At 41.4% G+C, this 26,266-nt stretch overlaps 1 protein-coding gene across 4 annotated transcripts in view; it reads left to right on the top strand.

The window, feature by feature from the left end:
• CBX5 (chromobox 5) overlaps nt 1-25,590 on the top strand; it is a 45,226-nt gene extending 19,636 nt beyond the window's left edge. For 3 of the 4 annotated variants that reach the window (XM_073613627.1, XM_073613626.1, XM_073613628.1), the window contains 4 exons: nt 11,368-11,530; nt 18,324-18,489; nt 21,084-21,181; nt 22,522-25,590. In XM_073613627.1, coding sequence (XP_073469728.1) covers nt 11,368-11,530; nt 18,324-18,489; nt 21,084-21,181; nt 22,522-22,672 — 578 coding nt within the window. In that variant the 3' untranslated portion in view covers nt 22,673-25,590. Of the gene's footprint in view, nt 1-9,273; nt 9,477-11,367; nt 11,531-18,323; nt 18,490-21,083; nt 21,182-22,521 lie in introns of all 4 variants that reach the window. The other variant, XM_073613625.1, reaches the window with a different exon arrangement.
• Nucleotides 25,591-26,266: the final 676 nt, after the last annotated feature.

Here is a 26,266-nt window from a genome sequence, read left to right as displayed (position 1 = left end):
GGGCCCCCGTATTAAAAGGGGCTCCCAGATTCTGATAAGCCCCTCGCCCGCAGACCCCGACAGCCAATGGCCAGGGTTGTCGGGAAGAGGCCCTTGTCCTCATCAACATGGAGACAGCGCCCCCCCTGCCCCGAAGCGCCTACCCCCATGTTGAGGGTATGCGGCCTGGTACAGTTCAGGAGGGGGGGGACTCGCTCGTCCCCACCCCCTTTCCTGACCGGCCGGGCTGCGTGCTCAGATAAGGGTTTGGTTTCGGGGGGGGACCCCCACGCCGTTTTTTCGGCGAAGGGGAGTTCCCTTTAAGATCCATACCAGACCCGAAGGGCCTGGTAGTGTTCGAGGGGGGAACCCCACGCCAATTTTGTTTTCATTTTGGCGGGGGTTCCCCCTTCATCCTCAGCACACAAGTCGCACTAAAAGTCGAATCATGATGATCCAACTTCTATTCAAATCAATGGGCTCCCATAGGGAACCATTGATTTTTAATAGAGGCAGAGAAACGCTGAACGAGGCTTAACGCTCCTTTTACAGCATTAATCCTCGTTTAACACCTTAAACGTGTCTGGCGTTTCCAGTACTGCTTTTGAACGAAATTTTTATGGCGTTCAGAAAACAGCCCATAAACTCCACTGCTGATAAATGTCCAAAAACGTCCATGTGTGCATGAACACATAGGATAACATAGAGGGGAGTTTATGGGCTTTTTAAAAAAAAAACAAAACCGCCCAAACTCCAAAAAACGGCCATTTATGAGCTGCAGTGTGCATGGAGCCTTAAAGTCTAAACCTTTTTCTGACACTTGTTTCTTACAGTTAAAATCAGATTTTTTTGCTAGAAAATTACTTGGAACCCCCAAACACATATTTTTTTTAGCAGAGGCCCTAGGGAATAAAATGGCGATTGTTGCAATATTTTATGACACACTATTTGCACAGTGGTCTTCAAACACAATTGTTTGGGAAAAATACACTTCAATGAATAAAAAAAAAAACAAAACAGTAAAGTTAGCCCAATTATTTTATTTAACGTGAAAGATGACGTTACACTGTGAGAATTGTGATCTATCTTCTAAGCAAAAAAAAATTGTGATTCTCATTTAAGCCAAAATCGTGCAGCTCTACTTTATGCTATCCAAAATGAAAGAAAAGATTGCCTTTTAGTTATACTTTAAATACCAGTTATACCTTACTTATAAGATATAGGCTAATACAGGGATTGGGCCAGCTCTTGTGTGGTGGGAGTGTTTTCTGTGTGTATTTCAAGAAGTGTGGCAGCTAAAGATTGGTCACGTATGGGCAGATTTCTCTGGGAAATGAGAGAAATGTTCATTATCACTGGGATCGGTAGAACGTTAGAGAAAATTTGCAAACTTGAGCGATGTGTTTTTTTTAAACTTCCTTTTTATTATCTTTATAAATGATAACAGTACAGCGTATGCAGTATTTCACATACAAAAAGAATAGATAGATTATACCTATATCAAACCTTGTACAGGAGAATGTATTAGTATTAAAACAATCTGATCGTCTGAAACATTTAGCCCTGGTTCACACTGAGCTGCGGGAATGAAGCCCCGCAAGTTCAGCTGAACTCGCACAATTTCACTCCTGCATGTCAGTCCCGATTTCGGCCGCGATTTCAGAGACCTCTGCACAGATGTCCATGTAAATCGCAGCCCGAAATTGCAAAAAGTAGTACAGAAACTACTTTTTTAAATTGGTGCAATGCCACAAATGCGGCGGCGCACCGATTTAGGATGGTGCCATTGACTGCAATTGCCGCCGATTTGACATGCCAAATCGCATGTCAAAATGCTCCAGTGTGAACCAGGGCTTAAGTCCATGTGCTGTTATAGATCTAGGATTCAACAATTCAGCTATGTGTGACACGACACTGATCACCGCTTCTGATTACAGGGAGCTGTGATCATTGTCCTTGTCACTAGGCAGAACGGGGAAATGCTTGTTTACATTCGCATTTTCCCATTCTTCTTCTCCGTGAGACGATCGCGGGTATCCTCGCGGACATCGAGTCCGCGGGACCCGCGATCACACTCACGGAGGTCACGGCAATGCGCGCCCGCAAACCGCTTTTTAAAGGGCAACGTACAGGTACGTTAATCTGCCTGTACGTGCCCTTCTGCCGACGTATATCGGCGTGAGCCGGTCGGCAAGCGGTTAAATTGTAATCTATTAAACTTTATTCAAATATCAATAAGTAAATATATTTTCAAAACTTTAAACCAACTTAAAACTCGCTCAGTCATAGAACAAAAGCTATAAATGAATAATTCATAAAACAAAGTCCCCCTTGGTTCAAGGGTGACATAACCACATAATGGTGCCAGTGACAGGGTGGGAGGGGGAGCTCGCCAAGCCGATCCAAGACCACTGTAAACGAGTCTGTCAAGCGGGGCCTTTTATAGCCCCGTACACGTGCAGAAAAAACTTGTTTCCCACCTAAAAGCCTTGTGACAGGCTCTCTTTAAATTTTTTTTAAAAAAAAGAAACACTTTATTAAAAAACGTGGCGGCCACAATCCCATGTTGAAGGCTCCAAATTTGTGCCCACTTGTCAGAGGGAGAGCGACTCAAATTTCTGTCAATTCACAAGTTCCAAATGCACCCACCCACTGTCCCCATACTTTATTAAATTTGTGAGGAAATCCCCTTGCTTCATAAGTTAGTTTATAAAGCAGTAATACCTGATTAATCAGATTCTTCCAGAGATTGATGGGAACAATTTCTAAATGAATCCATTGTAGCACCTAGGGGTGCAACGGATCGGCACCGATCCGTGATCCGAACGGTTCAGTCTGTTCGGATCGGCACACATGCGCTCCGCGGAGCGCGCTGCTGCCTCGGCCTTGGGAAAGGCCGCGGCTTCGGCCCAGCTCCGGAGCGGCGGCCATCTTGGTACACCCGGCGGCCGTTTACCACGTGATCGCTCCATCAAATGACGGAGCGATCACTTGTAAACAAACCGGCGTCATGTCATGACGCCGGTTCCTCTCTCCCCTCTGTGTACTGATCTGTACAGTGGAGGGGAGAGATCGGATGGCAGCAGTGGCAATACTCTGCCGTACCCTGCCAATACTCTGCCGTACCCTGCCAATACTCTGCCGTACCCTGCCAATACTCTGCCATACCCTGCCAATAATACTCTGCCATACCCTGCCAATAATACTCTGCCATACCCTGCCAATAATACTCTGCCATACCCTGCCAATAATACTCTGCCATACCCTGCCAATAATACTCTGCCAATAATACTCTGCCAATAATACTCTGCCATACCCTGCCAATAATACTCTGCCATACCCTGCCAATACTCTGCCATACCCTGCCAATACTCTGCCATACCCTGCCAATACTCTGCCATACCCTGCCAATACTCTGCCATACCCTGCCAATACTCTGCCATACCCTGCCAATACTCTGCCAATACTCTGCCATACCCTGCCAATACTCTGCCATGCCCTGCCAATACTCTGCCATGCCCTGCCAATACTCTGCCATGCCCTGCCAATACTCTGCCATGCCCTGCCAATACTCTGCCATGCCCTGCCAATACTCTGCCATGCCCTGCCAATACTCTGCCATACCCTGCCAATACTCTGCCATACCCTGCCAATTCTCTGCCATACCCTGCCAATTCTCTGCCATACCCTGCCAATTCTCTGCCATACCCTGCCAATTCTCTGCCATACCCTGCCAATTCTCTGCCATACCCTGCCAATTCTCTGCCATACCCTGCCAATTCTCTGCCATACCCTGCCAATTCTCTGCCATACCCTGCCAATTCTCTGCCATACCCTGCCAATACTCTGCCATACCCTGCCAATACTCTGCCATACCCTGCCAATACTCTGCCATACCCTGCCAATACTCTGCCATACCCTGCCAATACTCTGCCATACCCTGCCATACCCTGCCAATACTCTGCCAATACTCTGCCATACCCTGCCAATACTCTGCCATACCCTGCCAATACTCTGCCATACCCTGCCAGTACTCTGCCATACCCTGCCAGTACTCTGCCATACCCTGCCAGTACTCTGCCATACCCTGCCAGTACTCTGCCATACCCTGCCAATATATTATTACAGTGGGGGAGATGATGTGGATATTACAGTGGGGGAGATTTTTTTTTTTGTTCCGAAAATGATCCGAACCGTGACCCCTGCTCCGAGGAACGATCCGAACCATGAGTTTTTTGATCCGTTGCACCCCTAGTAGCACCACAGTTTTCCTGGCATAGAATAATAAGTACCCGAGGAATTCTTTTTGATGAGAGCGCAGATCTATATCCTCCAGAATCCCCCAGTATACACCATTTCGGGCTACATATATTGGGGAGATTGATTGAGCGATGTTTAATGCCAGCACAAGCAAAGTGAAAGGATTGTTTTGTTTTTTTGTGCAGAAAAAATCAACAGTTGATCATTGGTTGCAAAGCACCCCTGGTGTATGCTCTCCTTATTGCTTGTGAGCACCTCCTGCATTTTAGGGCTCATGCACACTGCAGCTCAAAGAAGCGGCTCCCACATGCTTTTGAGCTCTTTATTTTTTTCACCTAGAAACTCCCCTCCATGTTAACCAATGTGTCTGTGCACACTATGGCTTTTTTAGGCGTTTTCAAGCATTAGAAAACGCTTATGCTCAAAGAAGCTTGAAGAAGTGCAATAAAAACGTGCACCAGAGCACAAAAAAGCACAAGCTTCCTCAAGCTGAAATTAAAGCAGCTTGTTTTTTTTTTAGCTGCAGTGTGCATGAGCCCTTAAAAGTAACCCTGTTAGGAGCTGGAGAAAAGAATTAACCCATACATAAAACTGCTTTATACATGCTTGGCACCTTTGCTAAAGCTTTGCACTGTAGCAGATCTCTCCCTGTGCCTGTCAAATAGTGCATCATCCACTAGCCATGTGGTTCAATCATGTGATTAATGATGGAAGGGGAACCTTTTTTGTGAGGAGGGTGTTTGGATCAGCGTTTGGGATCTCTGCTACAGCATAAAGCTGTAAAGTTTTCAGAAACGGACTGACATATATGGCTGTTTTCCCCACAGGTTCTTGTTTCATTTGGTTAGACCAAGTGTCATATTGAGACCATCATAAGTGATGTGTATGGGAATCCTTAGGCTTTTTTTTTTCTCTTCAAACTGTATTTCCGTACAAGTCTAAAATTCAAAACCTGGTTTGAAGAATCTGAAACTGATGTTGAACTGATATAGACACAGGCCCAAAGCCCACTGACACAGGTCCTTATGTTCATGCTGATGGGTTTTGGAAAACATTTTAAAAGCATTTAATCATTTCCTAGTTTCCCGTGCATTAGAAAATAGTATTACGTATACTTTTATTAACGTGACATTTCAAAAACCTACGTTTTCTGTAATTAAGTTTCTAATTCTTTTGTGTGTTTTTTAGATGCACACAAATATATGTGCAGTTTAAATTGTGTTTGCATGGTTCTAATAGATACAATCATATATTTTACTTGTTTATATTTTTATATAAGTACTATAGTTTATTTTTTTTAAACTGAAAAGTTTAAAAAAATCCCACTACCAAGCATACAGTTTTCTGCAAAAGTCCAGAGCAGCTCCCCAATCTGTGATGGCTTATAATGGCCCCACGGTGTTCCTGAGAACTTACACTCCTATAGAGTTCATTGGACTATATATGCAGTAGTCCTGTTTGGGAGGCCTCCTAAATGTCTGGTAATGCATATACGTAAAAAAAGAAAAAAAATGGTGCGGTCAGTTGAATCACAATAAGAGCAAGATCAGTAGCGTATATGCAACCTAAGTAAAATATTAATTTATTTTAAGAACAAAGTTGTACAACTGGTTAAAGCTTTGTGGATTGCCTTTATTCAGATAAGGGTGTTGGATGAAAGTAAAATTTGTCACATGGTTTTGTGTGTTGGAATATACGGGTATAGTGAATACAACTCAGATTCTGTTTTTAGACTGGAAATGTGTTAGCATTGTGTTTTAGCATTGTGCTTTTATTAATTTACAAAAATCAGCCATACCTTTTGCTGTGCAAATCTGGGCAACTCCCGTCTGTTGAAATACAACGGTAGGTAGCCAAGAATTTGCCACTAAGGCTAGCCATACAGTAATGATGAGGTGGATGAGGGAAATCGCTCCCACTGTGATATTGTGTTCTGATGGCAGGGAGCACTGATCACTTGGGGAAAAACCCAACAGGCCGGTAGTACAGAAGGTAGATCACCCTCTGCCTATACACAGGTCGAAAGTCCGTTTGTTTTAATCCATGCATGGACACCCTAAAGCTTGCCATGTATGGCTGTATTTTTTTTAATTCAGTCAGCGAGCTGAACAAAAGAAACTCAACCAATTTCCCTGTCCACACGTTTGAGGTGGATGCGGAAATCCTGCCCGCTAAGCCATCGTATGGAAATTCCCTGCTGAAATTTTGATCCACCTATGGCCAGCTTTAACCAGTTTGGCTCCAGAGCAATTTTTTTTTTTTTTTTTTTTTTTGCATACACGTAAAAATCTTATTTTTTGGCAATAAACTTAATTAAACCCTCAGTAAGGCACACAGATGTAATAAAAATGACAGCTCTGATTCAGTATGGGATCTCTTCACAGATTTCCTTTAACTGGACACAGCCCATCTGAAAGGAGCCTAAAAACATAATCTTTCCATTGCATTATGCAGAGATCTTTCCTCCCCTTGTATGTAGTCTGGCAGTGGGGCTCGGAGCTATGTCACAGACTGGACACGGCTTTATACATTACATCCAGTCTGTGGCCATTCCAGCTTGTCCCTCCAGTGCAGGCACTATTACACCAATGTATTTGGTGAACCAAGTCCAGCATCCATAGCAACCAATGAGGATCAGTATATTTTCACAAATAATTGCCATTTATCTAGTGCTATTAAATCAATCCCAACTGGTTTTGCTGGCAATTTTTTTCCTCAATTTTCAAAATTCACAGAATGTAGTCTGCTACCTTCATAAATGTCTTCATTTTTTTTTTTTTTTTTTTTGGTCATCTACCAAAATATCAACATGATATAAACCTGTATCCTGCATGTATTAAATTGTAATGAGTAAATAGATTGTAGCGGGTCCCAGAAGCACAATGATAGCTGCGGAAATTAGCATTTTTTTTTGTTTTGTTTTGCATCCATCATGCTTGTTGCAACACCTATGTGCATTCTGAGATTTAAAGCAAAACAAGACAGAACCGCAGCAACCAAAATGCCAACTTTAATGTACACATGTGAATGTAGAACCAGACTACAGATCTGTAGCTCTTCTGTGCTCAACAGAGGCTGTATCTGATTTCCTCTCCCACCCCTCCCCCGCTGTCTGTGGGGGAGGGGAGCCAGCCTCCCTTTCTCCTATCCATTTTCTATGCTCCTTTCTAGCCAGATGGAGGTAACACAGATTTAACCCTTTTGCGGAGAAATGTGCCGTTAAATAGCTAACAATGAGAAATGAGTCTTCACTTCGCTGTGGTTTAACTTTGAAGATGTGCTGGGTTATAATAGGGATATTAAAATAATAAAATTCAGTCTTTCAAGCGATCATTTATATCTATTTCACATTGCTTATATGTTTTTACTGACGTCAGTTCTTTCACTTATAAAATATAATCTATAAAACACAAAATTGTGTAGATGATTTCTATTGTGTACACATGTATTGCTAAACCTCAGAATTTGTAGTACAATAAATCAGGTTATAGTATAATAAAACCTAGCCCAGGTTACCGATACAAATCTTTGTTGATGACTACACATGGATAAAGGAACTGCAGCATGACTTCTGCCTGTATCAGTTCAGCACCAGACAGCTGTCTGCATAATGCAGCACAGAGGAGCTCAGAACAGCAGGGGGATTGTTAGTGATGGGATCATATGTGGATGTAAGATGACTGCTTATGATTGTGTGTGGTCAGCTAAAGGAGAACGCTGGTTAGGATAAAACACACTGAGAAACATAGGTAGTCCTTTTCTTTTCCCGATTTATGAAATAACTATTTTGAATGTAAAAAAGTATCCTTTCATTGCAGCAGGAAATCTTATAACATTTAAAGCCCATGTCCAGATTTTCTTGGAAATCCACCACCCTCTTCAGAGTACAACAACCACATGGCTTTCGCACGTTCCCAGCAGCATGCTCTTTGATGTACCCCCTTTGGGGGGAGGGGGGGGGTTATTCCAACTGGACTGGGACTGGATCACAGAGGTGTAAAGCCTAGTACACACAGACCGACAGTAGAAACTGCCCAACATTCGGCCTGTGTGTACAACGGCTGGCTTCTGTCGAAAGGGCATGACTGAAAAATGTCTGCCAACTAGCATCCGTTCAGTGCTCTCAGCCAATCGCTGTCAGAACACAAAAGCTCAGCGGGGAAATCACTGTACTAACATTGGATCATTAGTACAGTGGCTCCTCCTAAACGAGTCAGGGTTTTTTTTACGTTCAGCCCGCTGGGTTGAGCGAAAAAAAGAACCTTAGTGTGTACTAGACTTTAGTCTGAGGGTGGCCATACATGGATCGAAATGGTCCCTGCTGAACCAGCCAAATTTCAATCCATGTATGGACAGGCTGGTTGCTCACAGGTCAATCTATTGATTGACTTGTGTACAGCCAGCCGGTCGTTTTTTTCCTGAATGATCATTTCCCTCCCGCCATCAGAATACAATAGCACAGGGGGAACAATTGCCCCACATCGAATGTGTGGATGGGGAATCTGATCCTTTTTTTTTTTTTTTTTTTTTTGGTTGAAGTATGGCCAGCCTGTGGAGAAAGGTGTCAAAGATTATTATTATACAGGATTTATATAGCGCCAACAGTTTACGCAGAGCTTTACAATATAAAAGGAGACAATACAGTTACAATACAATTAGAAGAGCTCAGAAGAGCTTACAATCTAATATAGGGTGTGTTTCTGTGAGAACTCAATTTAATTATTTTTTTAATTCCTTTATTTAACAAAAAGTTGTGCGTGATAATGTTACAGGTAGTCAAGTATCAAAATTGATGACTAAATAAGGAAAACATGGTGGAAACAGTGAACACACAAAATACAACAGAATGCAGATCATTTAAGAGAGCTGTATTTTTAAATGTGTACTGAACAAGTCATTTTTTTAAAGGCATTAAGCTGTAGTTGGTCTTTGAAAATTAAAATGGGAGTAAACTCCCTTGTATGATTTTTACTTATAGGTAAGCCTATAATAAGGCTTAACTATAGGTACAGTGAATATCTATGTTTACTTTAGATGCAGCCGGTGACGTTACAGCGCATACACGCTGAAGGAATGGCATACTTGTGCTGTAAATAGTGACTCCCATACATGTGAGTGACGTCATCACTGACTCGGCCATTCATATAGCCGAAGCCTGCGAACCTGGAAGGAAGAACGGGTGAAGATGGAAGCGCCTTCAGCGGTGACAGTGCGCCGCTGGAGGGCTTCTTTTTCAGGTAAGTCTGTCATAATGTGCTAGTATTTGATGCATACTAGCACATTATCACCTAAACTGACTAGTGCCTTTTTTTTCTCTTTTATGCAGTTTACTACGGCTTTTAATCGGAACTTTACCCATAACAACTTGGTAAAAAATAATGTTCTTTAGCACGGAACACACAGTCCATATTAATAATTATGCTACCAAAATTATGTTCTGTAAATTGTCTCCAGAATAGCTCCTGTTTCTTCTTGATGGAGTCTGCCATTTTGCTGAAGCTCAGGGCCCCAGCTGTAAATCATAAAGCGGAACTAAACCCATCAATTAAAAAAAAACTGTTACATTTATGGAATGTGGGGGTTGTTAAACTGTCACTGTGTCCTCGACCAAACTGTCAAACCATCAAATGGCTGGTGTCATAACTGATCACATGTCAGTTGTAGATTAGACAGAAGATACAAAAAAAAGATCAAACAGAAGCAGCTTCCTTGGCTGTAAAGGATAGGAGGTTTTAATTCTGCTTTAAGGCCATCAGGCCTCTACAAACTCAGCAGTGCCTAAAAATACGGAGCAGCTGAGCATGTGCAGAGCAGGGTGAGACCCTGTATTACTGGATTTTCAACGGTGTAGACATTTACTTTTAATGTTTTAAATAGATATACCTGAAAAAGAGGCCAGCCTGATGTGATCTAGCAAGACTTAATTTTCTGACTAAAATTCAGAAATTTTCTCTCGCACAAACATTGGCACTGATGGACATTTATAAATCAATGCTTTTACGTAGAAGTTTGCATTTGACTTCTGTTCACCCAAGCAAAATTAGTTTTTTTTACATTTTGATTTCAACTTGCAGTTTTTTTGCACAACAAAGCACTAATTGACTAGAAAATTAACAAAAAAATGGCTATGCAGAGCCAACAATAAAATCTAGATAACGGGTGACACACAAACCTGCACCATGCATACATGCTTAGCTGTCCCCTCTGGGCATGGCCCAACCTGTATCCTTGGGTTAGTATACAGACACTAATAAACATGTATTGATGGTAGCAGATAATTACAGTATATCAAGAGATCACAAAACAATCCAACCATGGTTGCCAGACCTTTAAAATTTCTTAGGGCAGGCTCAACCTTTGTATATTTTCAAATGTTTAGGCAGTTCTATGTTCACGTGACAAAAAATACTTGAGGAGTAAGGGGGTTATCTTTTTCCATTTAAGACCTTGCCTCACTGTAGCTAATTAATAGCTCTTAGGCCGCCCATCCCCGTTGTTGCGGGAAAGAAATTTGCTCGATTCCCCCATCAACACAGATGGTGTTGATGTGGGAGTCCCTCCTCCCGTGCCATTGTCTAGAATGATGTGTTTCTCAACTCCAGCCTCAAGGCTTCCCAACATGTCATGTTTTCAGGCTTCCCATTATTTTGCACAGGTGATTTAATCAGTTTCGCTGCCTTAGTAATTACCACAGCCATTTCAGCTGAGGGAAATACTGAAAACATGACCTGTTGGGGCTCCTTGAGGACTGGAGTTGTGAAACGGTCTGGTCTAGAAGACAGTGATTATTGCTAGCGGCTATAGAAGGCGCTAGCGCTAATCACTAGAAAATCTGGCAGGCTGGTTGTATCCAAGTTGATCAATCCATTTGGTACATTCTGCCTGCCCATTGATTGTTCAAATCTGTCGGTTCAGCAGTAACTGACTGAGATTCTAACTGTGTATGGCTGTTCTTAGTTTAGATAACAGTCTATTAAAGCTTTTATTCTTTGGTATTGTAAAAGGTTTCCTTTTGATATTTTTCTTCCTGCAACTTATAAAAGTATAACCGTATTATACCATTCATACCTTTCCATGTAAGAAGTCAGTTTAGTCTTTTTTTCATTGGTGTGATTTTATTTTTTACAGGGGTGAGGCCGAATAGAGGCACTGCGATGGGAAAAAAGACCAAGAAGGCATCTGATGAATCCTCTTCCTCAGAGGAAGAAGAATATGTGGTAGAGAAAGTTCTTGATCGCAGAATGATGAAAGGGCAAGTGGAATACCTACTTAAATGGAAGGGCTTTTCTGAGTAAGTAAGCTTGATCAGATCAGTATTATCTGCAGAAGGCCCTTTTAATGTAATTTGAAATACAAGATTGGTAATACTGACCTTTTCTACTTGCCTTGTTTTCATATGTACAGTATCTTGAAAAAGTGTTTTCAAACCCCTTGAAATTTTCTACATTTTGTCATGTTGCAACCAAAAACATGTATTTAATTGGGATTTTAGGTGATAGAGCAACACATTTTTGAATCTGAAGGAAAATAATAAATGGTTTTCAAAATTTTTTTACAAGTAAATATCTGAAAAGTGTGGGGTGCATTTGTATTCAGCCCCCTTTACTCTGATACCCCTAACTAAAATCTAGTGTAACCAATTGCTTTCAGAAGTCACCTAATTAGTAAATGGAGTCCACCTGTGTGTAATTTAATCTCGGTATGAATACAGCTGTTCTGCGAAGCCCTCAGTGGTTTGTTAGAGAACCTTAGTGAACAAACAGCGCCATGAAGGCCAAGGAACACACCAGACAGGTCAAGGATAAAGTTGTGGAGAAGTTTAAAGCAGGGTTAGGTTATAAAAAATATTCCAAGCTTTGAACATCTCGCGGAGCACTGTTCAATACATCATCCGAAAATGGAAAGAGTATGGCACAACTGCAAACCTACCAAGACATGGCTATCCACCTAAACTGACAGACCGGGGAATGAAAGCATTAATCGGAGAAGCAGCCAAGAGGCCCATAGTTAACTCTGGAGGAGCTGCAGAGATCCACAGCTCAGGTGGGACAATCTGTCCACAGGACAACTATTAGTCATGCACGCCACAAATCTCGCCTTTATGGTAGGATGGCAAGAAGAAAGCCATAAGAAGTCCCGTTTGCAAGAAGCCATGTGGGGGACACAGCAAACATGTGGAAGAAGGTGCTCTGGTCAGATGTGACCAACATTGAACTTTTTGGCTTAAAAGCAAAACGCTATGTGTGGTGGAAAACTAACACTGCACATCACCCTGAACACACCATCCCCACAGTGGCAGCATCACGTTGTTGGGATGCTTTTCTTTAGCAGGGATAGGGTGGATGGATGGAGCCAAATACAGGGCAAGCTTAGAAGAAAACTTGTTGGAGTCTGCAAAAGACTTGAGATTGGGGCAGAGGTTCATCTTCCAGCAGTACAACGACACAAAGCATACAGCCAGAGCTGTAATGGTATCATTTAAATCCGTTGTCTCCAAACTGCGGCCCAGGGTCCAGATTTGGCTCCTTGCTTGCTTTTTTCCAGCCCTTGGGGCACTATTCCTCCCTCTGATACAAGACATTATTTTGCCAACTAACATCAACCGTGGGGCACCATTTCTCCCACTGACACCAGCAATGGGGAACTATTACACCCAATGATACCAACAATAGGGTATTATATTTACCTCTAGTACCAAATGTGGCAATGTTTATTTCCACTGATGCCAGGAAAATTTCCACTCCAGCTGGCCACAGTGTGGCCCCTCTAAAGTCTGAAGGACAATAAGCTGGCCCTTTTTGTTTAGAAAGCTTGGAGACCCCTGGTTTAAATCAAAGCATATTTGTGTGTTAGAATAGCCCAGTCAAAGTCCAGACCTAAATCCAATTACGAATCTGTGGCAAGACTTGAAAATAGCTGTTCAGACGCTTTCTATCCAATCTGACAGAGCCTGAGGTATTTTGCAAAGAAGAAAGGGCAAAAATTTCACTCTCTAAATGTGCAAAGCTGGTAGAGACATACCCAAAAAGACTTGCAGCTGTAATTGCAGCGAAAAGTGGTTCTACAAAGTATTGACTCGGGGGCTGAATACAAATGCACGCCACACTTATTAGATATTTGTTTGTAAAAAAATTGAAAACCATTTATTATTTTCCTTTCACTTCACAATTATGTGCCACTTTGTGTTGGTCTGCCACAAAACAATCACAATAAAATAAATTTCCGTTTTTAGTTGTAACATGAGAAAATGTGGCAAATTTCAAAGGGTGTGAATACTTCAAGGCACTGTAATAGTATGCTATATATTTAATTGAAATGCATTTTTATGGTATTTTCCTGTAAACTACAGTTATTGCAGATTTAAAGTGGATCTTCAGTAATGTTTTCATCTTTCCATCTATTAAATCTTCTGCCCTTGTTGTTTTATCTTTGGATAGTAAACATTTTTTTTTTTTTGTGCCAGTAAATACCTTATACACATTAGCCTAGGCTTTTGACATCATGCACAGCTCTCTAATTCTAGTGAGTTTGCCAAGAAGGGAGGGGGATGAGTCATAAGAGGGCCAATGAGAGCTGCAGAGCTGGAGGTGTGCCTCTGTGTGAATCCAGGAAGTGAACAGGCAGCAGCTTAAGCTGCCCACAGTTAAAATGGTTGCAGCCAGACTCAGTTGAGGGAGATTTCTGCAGCATATTTGGCATGTATAGAATCACAGTATATATAAAATAATATGCAAAGTGGTTGGAGGGAAGCTTCAAAATGGCAAAGATGTTTTTATTACAAATTATGTGAGCAGACGGCAGTTCCTCTTTAACTAGTCATGTCACTAGATTTGGATATTTTGGAATAATGGTCAAAACTGGAAACGTGACAAAGCAGTCAATCCACAATGTAAACTTCCAAGCTGTATTGTGTAAATAATAGAACAAAAGTAAACTATAGCCAGTTATTTATAAAGGAATTAAATTGCCAGCATAATGAACCCATTAACTAAGCATACAAGCTGTTTAAATTAAAGTTGAACTTATAAGTGAACGGTTCAGTCACAGAGGTACACAGGGCTGTACACTTTTCACAATTCAGCATGTTTCTGCACCAACTATTTGCACACAGCCATGGACTGCAGCCTGTACAGATCAATGATCATCTGACAGATAATGCAGCTGTATGTACATCAGATCGGTTACATGCCTACAGGAACAGATAAGTGGCTATGGAACCAGACAGTTTGCAGTTGTACACAAATGCCAGGAGCAGAAATACCCTGAATTCTGTTGTGCACAACCCTCAGGTCCTGTGTGAATGAGCCCTAAAGATAACCTAGGATAAAGCTTCATGCACATTGGGTTTGCCCAGCTCTCCTGAGCACCTTTTTCCTAGAAGAAGAAAAGCAGCGTCAGAAATGTTTAGATGGGTCAAGCACTTAGGCGTTCATTTCATTGGACAGAATAATAATTTACTCTGGCCATTGAAACAAATTAAAATAGAACTATAGGCAAAACTTTTTTTTTTCTTTTTTTTTTCTGATAGAGTAAGGGAGGGTTATAACCCCTGTCAGATTTTTTTCACCAGCTGTGTTCTATTGCAGAGATTTCCCTTTACTTCCCAAAACTCAGGTGCTAAATGCGCCTAGTGTTAATGCATGCTTAGACATGCTTTCGCGCATTTAGGTGTGTCAAGCGTTTTTATTGACAAAACGCTGCTGCTCCTGAACGCGCTGACAGTGTTTTGTTTTTTCCCCTGTAAACACCTATGTGTGCGTGGACATACAGGCTAACATTGAGGGGCATTTGAGGCCAGAAAAATAAATAGCTCCCAAAGAGCCATTATTTTAACGCCCAGTGTGCATGAGGTCTAAAAACATGATAGGTATTTGTGTTTCTATTGGCAACATTTACTTCTGTGTCCTTTTCCCGGTGGCACTGGTCACCAACGAGATGGCCGTAAATATTGCCTGTGAATCCAAACCCCTACAACATTTTGGCTACATTTCTTACACATTTAAAGTGTATGTGAAGGCCAAAAAACAAAACATACAGTACTTCTCTGCAATAAATGCACATTTTCCCATGTTTTATCCCTTCAACCCTTTCGCTGCCAAAGCAGTATTTGCGTTTTTTTTTTTTTTTTTTTTTTTTTTTTGCACACGTGCTTAAAAAATATTTTTTGCCCTAAAGATTACATAAAACTCCCCGAAACATGATATCGTTTTTGAAAGCAGACGCCATAGAGAATAAAATAGTGGTAGTTCAAATTTTTTATGTCGCGCGATATTACCACAAAGGTCTAGTAAATGCAAAATAACAGGAAAAAATACACTAAAGTTAGTTTTAGGGAACACAACTAATAAATTACACAATGTTTTGGTAAAATATAAAAGATGAGGTTTCACCAAATAGATACCTAACATGTCAAACCTTAAATTTTGTGTGCACCTGTGAAATGGCGACAAACTTCAATAACCTGTATTTTCCATAGGCGACGCTTCAAAAAGCTCCCTATAGGTCATCAGTTTAGTGTTAAGGAGGAGATCTGGTGCTAGAAATATTGCTGTCCAGCGTGCGCGGCAATATGTAATGTGTGTCACAATTGACGTTTTAATGCTTTTCTTTTACTTTTTTTTTTTTATGGTAACAGGTTCTCTTTGAGACATCCAGGGTCTAAGACCCTGGATGTCTTCCCTGCGCTCTGCTAAATGTAATATAATGCAATGCAGATCACACTGCAGTAAAAGGGTCTACCTTGTCAGAAATTCCTGTGTCCATATTTCCAGTGTTATCTCAAAGAGCCCTCCTAGTTCTCATCTTGGACTACAGAATGATTAGCCTTTATGTTGTGTAAATCAAGCAGACTCCTGCCCATCAGATTGAAGCATTTGGATGACTGCATTGCTCCCATGCACCCTCGGTAATGGCGTTCCTCGGACTGGCATAGCGGGTGCTGCTGGATAGAGGGGAGGGAGAAGAGCAGATGCACGTCCGCTCACCAACCATCTTGTTGCTGACCTGGAAAGCGACGTGCTTGACGTCACTTCCAGCTCATCCTCTCTGTGTCCCTGGCCAGCTTGGCTTGGAAAATGTATTTTTCTGCATGTGTACAACTGGATGCATTTTCTCATATTGGGGCATTAAACAGGCCAAAAGGAAGCATAGAAAAGAAGTTAATTTTTGGGGTTTACATACACTTTAAATGTTCTCCAAGGTAAAATGCTTTTTATATATACAGTATCTGACAAATACATACACTTTAAATGTTCTCAAAGGTAAAATGCTTTTTATGTATACAGTATCTGAAAAAAGTGAGTACACCCCTCACATTTTTGTAAATATTTTATTCTATCTTTTCATGTGAGAACACTGAAGAAATGACACTTTTCTACAATGTAAAGTAGTGAGTGTACAGCTTGTAAAACAGTGTACATTTGCTGTCCCATTAAAATAACACACAGCCATTAATGTCTAAACCGCTGGCAACAAAAGTGAGTACGCCCCTAAGTGAAAATGTCAGAATTGGGCCCAATTAGCCATTTCCCCCTCCCCTGTGTCATGTGACTCGTTAGTGTTACAAGATCTCAGGTGTGAATGGAGAGCAGGTGTGTTAAATTTGGTGTTATCGCTCTCACTCTCTTACTAGTTACTGGAAGTTCAACATGGCACCTCATGGCAAAGAACTCTGAGGATCTGAAAAAAAAGAATTGTTGATCTACATAAAGATGGCCTAGGCTATAAGAAGATTGCCAAGACCCTAAAACTGAGCTGCAGCACGGTGGCCAAGATCATACAGCAGTTTAACAGGACAGGTTCCGCTCAGAACAGGCCTCGCCATGGTCGACCAAAGAAGTTGAGTGCACGTGCTCAGCGTGATATCCAGAGGTTGTCTTTGGGAAATAGACGTATAAGTGCTGCCAGCATTGCTGCAGAGGTTGAAGGGGTGGGGGGTGAACCTGACAGTGCTCAGACTATACGCTGCACACTGCATCAAATTGGTCTGCATGGCTGTCGTCTCAGAAGGAAGATTCTTGTAAAGATGATGCACAAAAAAGCCCGAAAACAGTTTGAAGACAAGCAGATTAAGGACATGGATTACTGGAACCATGTTCTGTGGTCTGATGAGACCAAGATAAACTTATTTGGTTCAGATGGTGTCAAGCATGTGTGGCGGGAACCAGATGAGTACAAAGACAAGTGTCTTGCCTACAGTCAAGCATGGTGGTGGGAGTGTCATGATCTGGGACTGCATGAGTGCTGCCGGCACTGGGGAGCTACAGTTCATTGAGGGAACCATGAATGCCAACATGTACTGTGACATACTGAAGCAGAGCATGATCCTCTCTCCGGAGACTGGCCGCAGGGCAGTATGCCAACATAATGACTCCAAACACACCTCCAAGACAACCACTGCCTTGTCTCCAGACCTAAACCCTATTGAGCATCTGTGGGGCATCCTCAAATGGAAGGTGGAGAAGCGCAAGGTCTCTAACATCCACCAGCTCCGTGATGTTGTCATGGAGGAGTGGAGAAGGTCTCCAGTGGCAGCCTGTGAAGCTCTGGTGAACTCCATGCCCAAGAGTGTTAAGGTAGTTCTGGAAAATAATGGTCGCCACACAAAATATTCACACTTTGGGCCCAATTTGGACATTTTCACTTAGGGGTGTACTCACTTTTATTGCCAGTGGTTTAGACATTAATGGCTGTGTTGAGTTATTTTGAGGGGACAACAAATTTACAGTTATACAAACTGTGCAATCACTACTTTACATTGTGTAGCAAAGTGTCATTTCTTCAGTGTTGTCACATGAAAAGATATGTGTGTGTGTGTATATATATATATATATATATATATATATATATATATATATATATATATATATATATATATATATATATATATATATATATATATATATATATATATATATATATATATAAATATAAATATAAAATACATTTATATTATGGCACTGGTGTATTTGGAGACTGGTGTACATTGCAAAAATGTTCCCACCCACAAGTCATCTTTTATTGATATCACCTTATTGAAATGTAGTTACTATAAAGATATTGAACATTTTTGTACTCTATTTAAGAGAACACAATACATGGGAGCCAGAGGGTAATCTGGATTGTCCTGAGTTGATTTCTGAATTCATGAAAAAATACAAGAAACCCAAAGAGGGAGAGCCCAAACCCAAGGCAGAAGCCACTAAAAGAAAAGCTGGGAATGAGGACATTAAGGCGAAAAAGAGGAGAGAGGTAAGGCTAACTGCTTTCAGTACCTGCAGATTTTATTCCTATGCCAAAGGTTGCTTCCCCAAGTAATTGTCCAATGCCTGCACCCGTTGCCATTCTTGCTAGCGATATCGCAACTGGTTCACTGTTACCCCTGTCACTTGTTCTAGAGAATTAGTACTGCTTAAAAGCCTCAACTGGCACACACTGAGCCCTGGACTGCAAGGTTTGCTAAAGACTATCCACTCACTTCATCCATAGAAAAAAAAAAAAAAAAACATTGTAGCCACACACTGGCTTTTCAGTATCCTTCCACTCCAACCAATTTCTCCTATTTCCAGACGTGTTGCTGATTGGTACATTAAAGCAATGAGGTAGCGATGGTACATTAAAGCGATGTTGCCACAGTTGTTTGGGTGCCACGAGCACAAGACCTAGTTTGCCCTGGATCAGTGTCATGAGTTGCCATGGTGTGGGGGGCTCAACCACAAACACCATAACAGCCAATGGTGCTCTAGGGCCAGGAAGTACGGTGTAACTTCTTGCTATGGTGTTGGCAGCCGGCCCGCCTGCACCATGGCATTGCATTGCACTTATCCAGGGCAGGCGGCATGCAGGGTTTACCTTGTATATCCCTGTATGTTGCGGTCGTTCAGGTGCTTATCTAATAGTTTTTTGAAACTATCAATGCCCCCCCCGCTGAGACCACCGCCTGTGGAAGGGAATTCCACATCCTTGCCCCTCTATGTAGTTTGAGATTAAACCTTTTTTCTTCAAATTTTAATGAGTGGCCACGTGTCTTGTTAAACTCCCTTTCCGTAAAAAAGTTTTATCCCTATTGTGGGGTCACCAGTACGGTATTTGTATATTGAAATCATATCCCCTCTCAAGCGTCTCTTCTCCAGAGAGAATAAGTTCAGTGCTCGCTCCATTTCCAGTACATCCTTCCTGAGGACTGGTGCCCAGAACTGGACAGCATACTCCAGTTGTTGCCGGACCAGAGTCTTGTAGAGTGGGAGAATTATCGCTTTATCCCTGGAGTTAATCCCTTTTTTTAATGCATGCCAATATTCTGTTTGCTTTGTTAGCAGCATCTTGGCATTGCATGCCATTGCTGAGCCTATCATCTACTAGGACCCCCAGGTCCTTTTCCATCCTAGATTCCTCCAGAGGTTCTCCCCCTAGTGTGTAGATTGCATTCATATTTTTGCCACTCAAATGCATCATTTTACATTTTTCTACATTAAACCTCATTTGCCATGTAGTCGCCCACCCCATTAATTTGTTCAGATCTTCTTGCAAGGTTTCCACATCCTGCAGAGAAGTTATTGCCCTGCTTAGCTTAGTATCGTCCGCAAATAGAGATCGAGCTATTTACCCCATCCTCCAGGTCGTTTATGAACTAATTAAATGGGATTGGTTCCAGCCCAGAACCCTGTGGGACCCCACTACCCGCCCCTGACCATTCCGAGTACTCCCCATTTATCACCACCCTCTGAACTTGCCCTTGTAGCCAGTTTTCAATCCATGTACTCCTGCTATGGTCCATGCCAACGGACCTTATTTTGTACAGTAAACGTTTATGGTGACTGTCAAATGGTTTTGCAAAATCCAGATACACCACGTCTACGGGTCTATCCAAATGACAACTCACCTCCTCATAGAAGGTTAATAGATTGGTTTGGCAAGAACGATTCTTCATGAATCCATGCTGATTACTGCTAATGATACCGTTCTCATTACTAAAATCTTGTATAATAGTCCCTTATCATTCCCTCCAAGAGATTACTTTTTGTTAGGCTAACTGGTCTGTGGATCCCAGGAATGTATTTTGGGCCCTTTTTAAATATTGGTGCTACATTGGCTTTTCTCCAATCTGCTGGTACCATTCCAGTCAGTAGACTGTCAGTAAAAATTAGAAACAATGGTGTGGCATTTACTTGACTGAGTTCCCCGGATCAATGGCCTTCAGAAGAAGTCAGAACGACGAAACGTCAAGATGTGATTACACGGCAGCAGGGAGCATTGGCCAAGTGGAAGGTTGATCAGGGAGATCGGTGAGACATTTCATATTGCTACATCATCAGAAAGCGTAGTGAAGAGCCAGATTACACATCTTCAAAAAGAAGTCAGCAGTGGCAGCTTCCATATGTTATCCTGACAGATGGCTCACTCCCTGCCTGCACATACTTGCCTTTCCTTCATTCCCCCCAACTCTGTTCAGCTGCTGGAAGTGAGAAAATGCAGCATTGTGCAAGTCAGTCCAGTAAGTGCTTACATTGGTCAGCGGACATTCTTCCCACCCACATGTGCAGCTCTGAGCTAATCGGCAAGCACCAGTGCCATCACATGCTACTCTATATTCGGAAGTACAAGATTCTACATGAGCAAAGCATACCTCTGCTGTTAGTCAAATATCTTTTTGCAGTCAGGTGATTTTTCTGTCATTTATTTTCAATGTCTTTGTTTTTTTTTTTTTTTAATTGTGAAAAACTATTTTACATTTGTTTACATGAAAAATGTTAGAAATAATCGGTCACTTTGAAATGAATGAAATGTTTTTATGGTGAGCTGACGTATTTTAAAAGCGAAGATTTTTTTTTTCCTGTTTTGCCTAGAGCAATGATATTGCCCGGGGTTTTGAAAGGGGTCTTGAACCTGAGAAGATCATTGGTGCTACAGATTCTTGTGGAGAGCTTATGTTTCTCATGAAATGGTAGGTACCAGTGTATATTTGCTTCATTCAGTGTTAGTTTATGATTTAGTGAGAAGTTAGGATAGAAATGTAGTGCATTTAATTGAGATGTGAAAGTAAATCTCGACCGGTTCAGCAGAGACTGGCCGAGGTTCGAACCATGTATGGGCAGGCTGAATGTACCCAAGTTGATCGATCAACTTGGATACAACCAGCCTGTCGGATTTCATATGCAATTTTTGCTAGAGGCTGTTATAGCTGCTAGCAATAATCACTGTGTACTCCTGGCAGAGATGGCTCCCCCACCGGGAGAAGACAATGACTCCACGGGAGGGATTCCCCATCAACCCTTGGTTGCAGAAAAGAAAATCGCTCTGTCTATGGCTGGCATAAATCCGTGCTAGTATGAGCAGATTGAGAAAATTAATGAATTGTAGCAAAAAATGTTAGATCTTGCTCCCCTCACTCCGCCGCCTAAAAATATTTGTAACCCAAAAAAAAAAAAACCTTGAGCTGGCTTTTTAAGTTGCTGAAATGTGATTTATCATGTCATTATAAAATGTCTCTCTGCTGATGTTCCATTTCACCTGGTTGATCTTGCCTGCGCCCCACCTCCTGAGAGTAAACTGACCACGTAAGCATGTATCTTCTGTAGTCAGTCACAGATGCACCTGCCACTGCAATTGGCCGGGGCAAGGAGGAGGAAGTGATGCATGCCATCGTTGCCTGATGGCGTTCCATTGCTATGGGAACCCAGAAGCTCGGCGGCAACGTCATCACCTGTCATGATGTGCATGCCCTGAAATTGGACTTGCCCATCGGCAGGTCCGTGCATCGCTGTGGTAAGCTACAGCGATCACGTGACCTGCAATAAAGCAAGGTCCATAAAGACACGGATGAGTGAGTTTGGGGTGCAGGAACTTGACTGGCCTGCACAAAGTCCTGACCTCAACACCATAGAACACCTATGGGATGAATTAGAGCGGAGACTGCAAGCCAGGCCTTCTCGTCTAACATCAGTGCCTGACTTCACAAATAAGTTTCTGGAAGAATGGTCAAACATTACCATAAACGCACTTCTAAACCTTGTGGACAGCCTTCCCAGAAGAGTTGAAGCTGTTATAGCTGCAAAGGGTGGACCAACTCAATATTGAACCCTACGGACTAAGACTGGGATGCCATTAAAGTTCATGTAAAGGCAGGTGTCCCAATACTTTTGGTAATATAGTGTAGTTTGGATACCCATGAACATTTTGTATATGCACCCGCATGGTCATTTTGTACATAGTAAATGAAAGGACTTTATTATACGGTAAATGCCATTTTTGTACTGCATCTGTAACACATGTTTTCTTCCATAGGAAAGATTCTGATGAAGCCGATCTGGTGCTAGCAAAAGAAGCCAATGTGAAATGTCCACAAATAGTTATTGCATTTTATGAGGAGAGATTGACGTGGCATGCCTATCCAGAGGATACAGAAAGCAAAGAAAAAGAGGCTGTGAAAAGCTAAAATCTTTTTATATCTGTATATAATATACCTCCCCTCATTAACACACACATACCATCACCCCACATGTCTTCTCTGTTTTGATCCAAACATTTTCAAGATGGGGAGGGTTGTTTTTTTTTTTTTTTTTTTTTTTTTCCTTTTTCCATATAACTCTCTTGCCCTGAATCACTCCAGTGGTGGCATTTGCACAAAATCTGATTGCCATGCATACCAAGAGCCATGGCATGTTCACCACTCTGTGAAGGATGCATTGTAGACATTGTGTGCTGCTACACTTTCTCCAGTTTTTAAATGAACATGAGAAATATCTACAAGGGTGGGTTTAAGAGATAATAGTGAATGGTTACATGTGTTCAGTGTCTGGTCAGTTCCTTCAGGATCAGATGTGAAAACCTCCCTCTGTTACCACTGATCAGTCGTGTACTGTGAAGGGAACCTTGCTGCTTGCTTGCATTCTCGGATGCTTGCTCTCTTGAGGGAGAAGACTGTTTTTATTGTTTGAATTCTTTTTAAATATCTCTGTACTATCATGTAGGGTCCCTGCATTCTCGTATTTTATAACCGAAGATATTGCTTAATACAGTTGCAAATAACTGTGCCCCTCAGAGGGAAACTTTTGTATGTACATATCCATAGTGTCAGCAACAAGCACTTTGAGAAAAATGCAGCGTGTTTGCAGGTCCCACCTCCTGCATCAAGAAGAAGACCTCAAATGTGGAGTGACTTTGTGGCTTTTGTATGTGTGCTTCATTCAATGTGCCATATATTGTGACTGGATATCATGCCTTTAACAGTCTTGTGTTTGGGAGAATACAATGCCACAGAGTATTGACTTCCATGTAGATGTAATGATATTTATTAGGCTTTTTATGGGTATAATTCCATCTATCATAACCTGCAACACTTTTTTTTAATGCAGTTTTAAAGTATTCATGGAAATATAAAGTATGTTTCCTTCATGTTGCTAAAAAACGAAAATTTATATGTGTTACAAGTAAGTAAGGTTTAAAATGTGTACCAAAAGTGTCACAAATGCTCCATTATCTATTATAGCTGCTGTGGAAGCAAGGCAAGTTTATCCAGGTATTTATGTAGCATATATGAACATGAATACTTGTTTTATCAACAGGATATAAAATGTAAGCTATAGTATGAAACAAACATCCCTAAACAGGGTACTTATGAAATTAGCTGGTGCATGTCACTGAACATTGCACTCTTTTTAAATAAATAAGAGCAGAAGTCTGGAACAGCACCCGAGATCAGTACTGGAAAATCCTGGGAGCCAAGTAGCCCATATGCTTTAGAACATGGCAGCTAACATTTTTTTGAGCCATTCCTGCTAATAATGGCAGCATATCTTCCCTGAAAGTCCCAGATTGTACTGGCTCCTGAGTTCTTGATAGGTTGTCCACCCCCCGCTGAAATAGTATGTGGATTACAACACCTCCTTTAAGACTAAAAGAAATTTGACTAATCCAAGAAGATTTTTAATAGGAGTAGTGCTTGCATTAATTTTGCTTAGTTTTATCTTGCATATTAGTGTATATTATTTTTAATACACTTAAACTGAATTCATTCTTTGGGGAATACATACATTTTAAAGAGTTTTAGACACTATCTTAATTATGGTAAAGTGACAGCAGGCTTGCACATACATATTGTTTTCCTCCAGAAGACCCAAACTTTCAGATACTCAATATGCAGGCTTCCAAATGGCTTTGCAGAACCAAAGCTTTGGCTCCATCCCCATTGTTTATTAAAGCAGTTGTAGAGGTAGAAGGATTTTTTTTTTTACGTTTTAATTCATTCTTTGCATTAAAGTCATACTAAACACACACGTTCTAATTTATTTGCCCCCTTGTATTTCTGTATGCGAATTATGGCACTGTAATTATTTTAATTAAAAAAAAATCTAAGTACCCTTTTCCTAATCGATATATAGCTGTCACCTGACCCGGATCTTTCCGAGCCTGTCTGCAGGGAATCGTAAGCTTCTAGTCCTCTGCTGCTGGTCAAATGTTCCAAAAAGAAAAAAAAAAAAAAACAGCCTTTGAAATCAGAGTAATAAAAAAATATCAATGAACGGTTTTAAATGGTCATACAAATATATATTTGAAATTAAATCTTTGTTATTTTTTGTCAAGAACATGGTGTGGGTGGATTTCTGTCAGCCACAGGCTTGTGTGACACCACTCCAGCCTGTGTCTTAGAATAAGAGGGAGGTGATCCCTCCATTAATCTACTTGTAATATCCAACCCCCATTGTGTTTATCCTTAGATGCAGACAAGCAAAGAAAGTGTTTCCACCGCTCAGGCTGACACTGACCCAGGTGTAAGTGAAAGTTTCAGAGCAGAAGAGTTCCAGGTGCTGGCTGAATGCTAGAGTGCTATGAGTAAGCACTCAGTCCTGAGTGCGAAACGCGTCAGCTTACCTGTACTTTCTGCATGACAGTCTTGTTATTTTGATGATCCCATTTTTTCAATAAAGTGAAGTTTTTTGACTACATCCGGTGTGCGGCATCCAAATCCTCTCCTCCATTCAAGCCTGCCCCATTGTGTTTAGCTGGTTAGCGGGGAGGGAGTGGGCTGTCACCACTGTGTATACGCGAGAGATGCATCAAAATTGCGGCCGCGCAAACATATCGGGTGAAAATGATGTTATCGGCATTTTGCTGATAAGAGAAAAAGGTGCCGATAATGGGCCCAAAAATGCATGCGCTTTTGCTGTGAATTTGTGGCAGTTTTACAGTGATTTTTGACACAATTTTACTGTGCTTATGGTTTGTTTTTCATAGGTGACTCAACTGCATCAAAAACATAACACGGGTGCCTTAATGATGCGTTCTTGCTGCGTTTTCAATGGATTTTTAACAGGGAGGTTTTGTTTTTTTTTTTTTTTGTTTTTTTTTTTTTTTTGTTTTTTTTTTTTTTTGTTTTTTTTTTTTTTTTTATAACCAAAAATGCAGGAAGTAGGATTTTTTACGCAAAGGAAGTGCAATAGACCAGTGTGAAGACGTACATAGAATTTAAAGGGATTCACTTTTTCTTATTAATTTTTTTTTTTTTTTTTTAGTCTTTTTTTGCGCTAAAGGTGCCAATAGTGGCCGACAATAAATTCACATTTGAATTGATATTCAGAAGTCAAATATAATACTTATGTATAAAAATATAAATATTTTTTTAAAACTCCCATTTTTCGGCCAAGTACATCCTGCATTTTCAGTTTCGGCACCAAAATTTCCATCGATGCACCTCTAGTATACGCTCACGTGGGCTGCTCAGATGTGATAAAGCAAAAAATCTGTCCACTCCTGCCTTCTGCCAGCTCGGCCATCTTAACAGTTCTTAAATAACTAAGGGGCGGGGTCACTCGCAGACATCCCTGGGTGGCTCCACCCTCTTGTGACGTTGACCGGGGGCATGCTGGGACAATCATGTTACAAGGGGATAGAGCCACTAGGTGATGTCAGCGAGTGACCCCGGCCCTTAGTTACTTAAGAACTGGCAGGCAGCAGTGTGTTTGTTTTTTTTGTTTGTTTGTTTTTCCCCAAAAACTGCCTACTGTCATGTTTTGCACTACGCTTTTTTTTT

The sequence above is a fragment of the Aquarana catesbeiana genome, linkage group LG02 (genome assembly GCF_042186555.1).
Source record: "Aquarana catesbeiana isolate 2022-GZ linkage group LG02, ASM4218655v1, whole genome shotgun sequence".
Taxonomy (NCBI): domain Eukaryota; kingdom Metazoa; phylum Chordata; class Amphibia; order Anura; family Ranidae; genus Aquarana; species Aquarana catesbeiana.
This window is presented reverse-complemented; position numbering and strand designations above follow the sequence as displayed.